Source organism: Crocodylus porosus, unplaced genomic scaffold (genome assembly GCF_001723895.1).
Source record: "Crocodylus porosus isolate Cpor-Errol unplaced genomic scaffold, CroPor_comp1, whole genome shotgun sequence".
Taxonomy (NCBI): Eukaryota; Metazoa; Chordata; order Crocodylia; family Crocodylidae; genus Crocodylus; species Crocodylus porosus.
The window spans coordinates 199,814,881-199,816,172 of record NW_017728906.1 but is presented as its reverse complement, the minus strand read 5'-3'; the positions used below and the strand labels follow the sequence as shown (position 1 = coordinate 199,816,172).

General features: G+C 72.5%; 1 protein-coding gene across 1 annotated transcript; it reads right to left on the bottom strand.

The window, feature by feature from the left end:
* Window positions 1-147: 147 nt before the first annotated feature.
* RRP8 (ribosomal RNA processing 8, methyltransferase, homolog (yeast)) lies at window positions 148-1,275 on the bottom strand (the record flags this gene model as incomplete). Its single annotated transcript, XM_019528552.1, has 5 exons — window positions 148-323; window positions 418-514; window positions 634-740; window positions 820-949; window positions 1,028-1,275. Coding segments are annotated over 5 exons (696 nt in total), but the record flags the coding sequence as incomplete, so codon positions are not given.
* Between the last annotated feature and the right edge of the window lie 17 nt (window positions 1,276-1,292).

Sequence of the window (1,292 nt, the reverse complement as noted above, 5' to 3'; positions counted from 1 at the left end):
CCAGCTCCCCGGCCCCGGCGCGCATGCGCCACCACTTCCCGGTGCCCCACCGCGCACGCGCTCCCCCTACCGGGACTACATTTCCCAACAAGCACCGCGGTCATTTTCCTCATCAACAACAACAACAACAACAACTTTATTGACCACACGGAGAAGGGGCGCCCCGCCCCCGGAGCGGCCCGCAGGGCGGCAGGGCGTCCCCCGCGGGCTCAGCGCTTCTTGTAGAGGCAGGGCCGGAGCTGCAGGCCAGGCAGCGTGGCCCCCGCGTGGGGCCGCCCCGTCTTGCTGAACTCGAAGAAGTAGAAGAAGTTGTTGGCCAGGTCCTGCCGGGAGAGATGGGCGTCAGCGCCAGCCCCGAGCCGCCCGCTGCCCCACGCCCCAGTGCCCGAGGAAGCAGGCGGGGAGCCCCCGACGCACCTTCGAAACGATCTTGAAGCCCAGCTGAGTCACGGCGCCGACGAAGGTGCGGACGTCCGGGAAGCGGCTGGCGACCTCCGCCACCAGCAGGGTGCCGCTGTGGAGAGGCTGGACGGTGACGGATCGCGGCGGTGCTCACGCTACCCCGCACCCCTGCCCGGCTCATGCCCCTGGTGCTGGAGCGCCCCGCCGACTCCTGCGGGCCGCTAGACTCACCCCGGGCGCAGCAGGCGGTTGGCCTCCTCCAGGATCTCCCGCAGGTTGGTGCCCATCAGCGACAGGCAGAACACAGCCACGTCCACGGAAGCGTCGCCCAGCGGCACCTGCAGCCACGACAGCGCCTGCGTCAGCTCCGGCTCGCGGGAGCCTCCCTCAGCGCCTCCCAGCCCCAGCCCCGCGCACCTCGGCCATGTCGCAGACAGTGACGCCAGGCTGCAGTGCCACGAGGTCGAAGGAGTGCACCGTGTTGCGCACGCCGCGCGCCACCTGGCAGTCGCCGCAGCCGAGGTCGGCCACCACCAGCGACGCCGGCCTGCAAGGACAGAGTCAGCGCCCCCGCGTGCTGCCCGCGGCCCCACGCCTGCCCCCAGCCCGGTGGCGCTGTGCTCACCGGCGGCGCAGGTAGCGCACGACGCGCTGCGCGGGCTGCTCAGGCCAGCGCGCTGCCTGCCGCGCGAAGCCGCGGTGGTAGAGGGCGAAGGCCTCGGGGTCGTGCTGCAGGAGGCGGGCGGCCTGGCGGCTGGTGCCCGCCTGCAGCTGCTGGTTCAGGTAGCGGAACCGGGCGGCCTCCAGCCGCGCCTGCATGCGGGCCCGCAGCACTGCCGCGCGCCCCGAGACCGAGACCTGTCCCTGTCCCTGTCCCTGTCCCTGTCCTG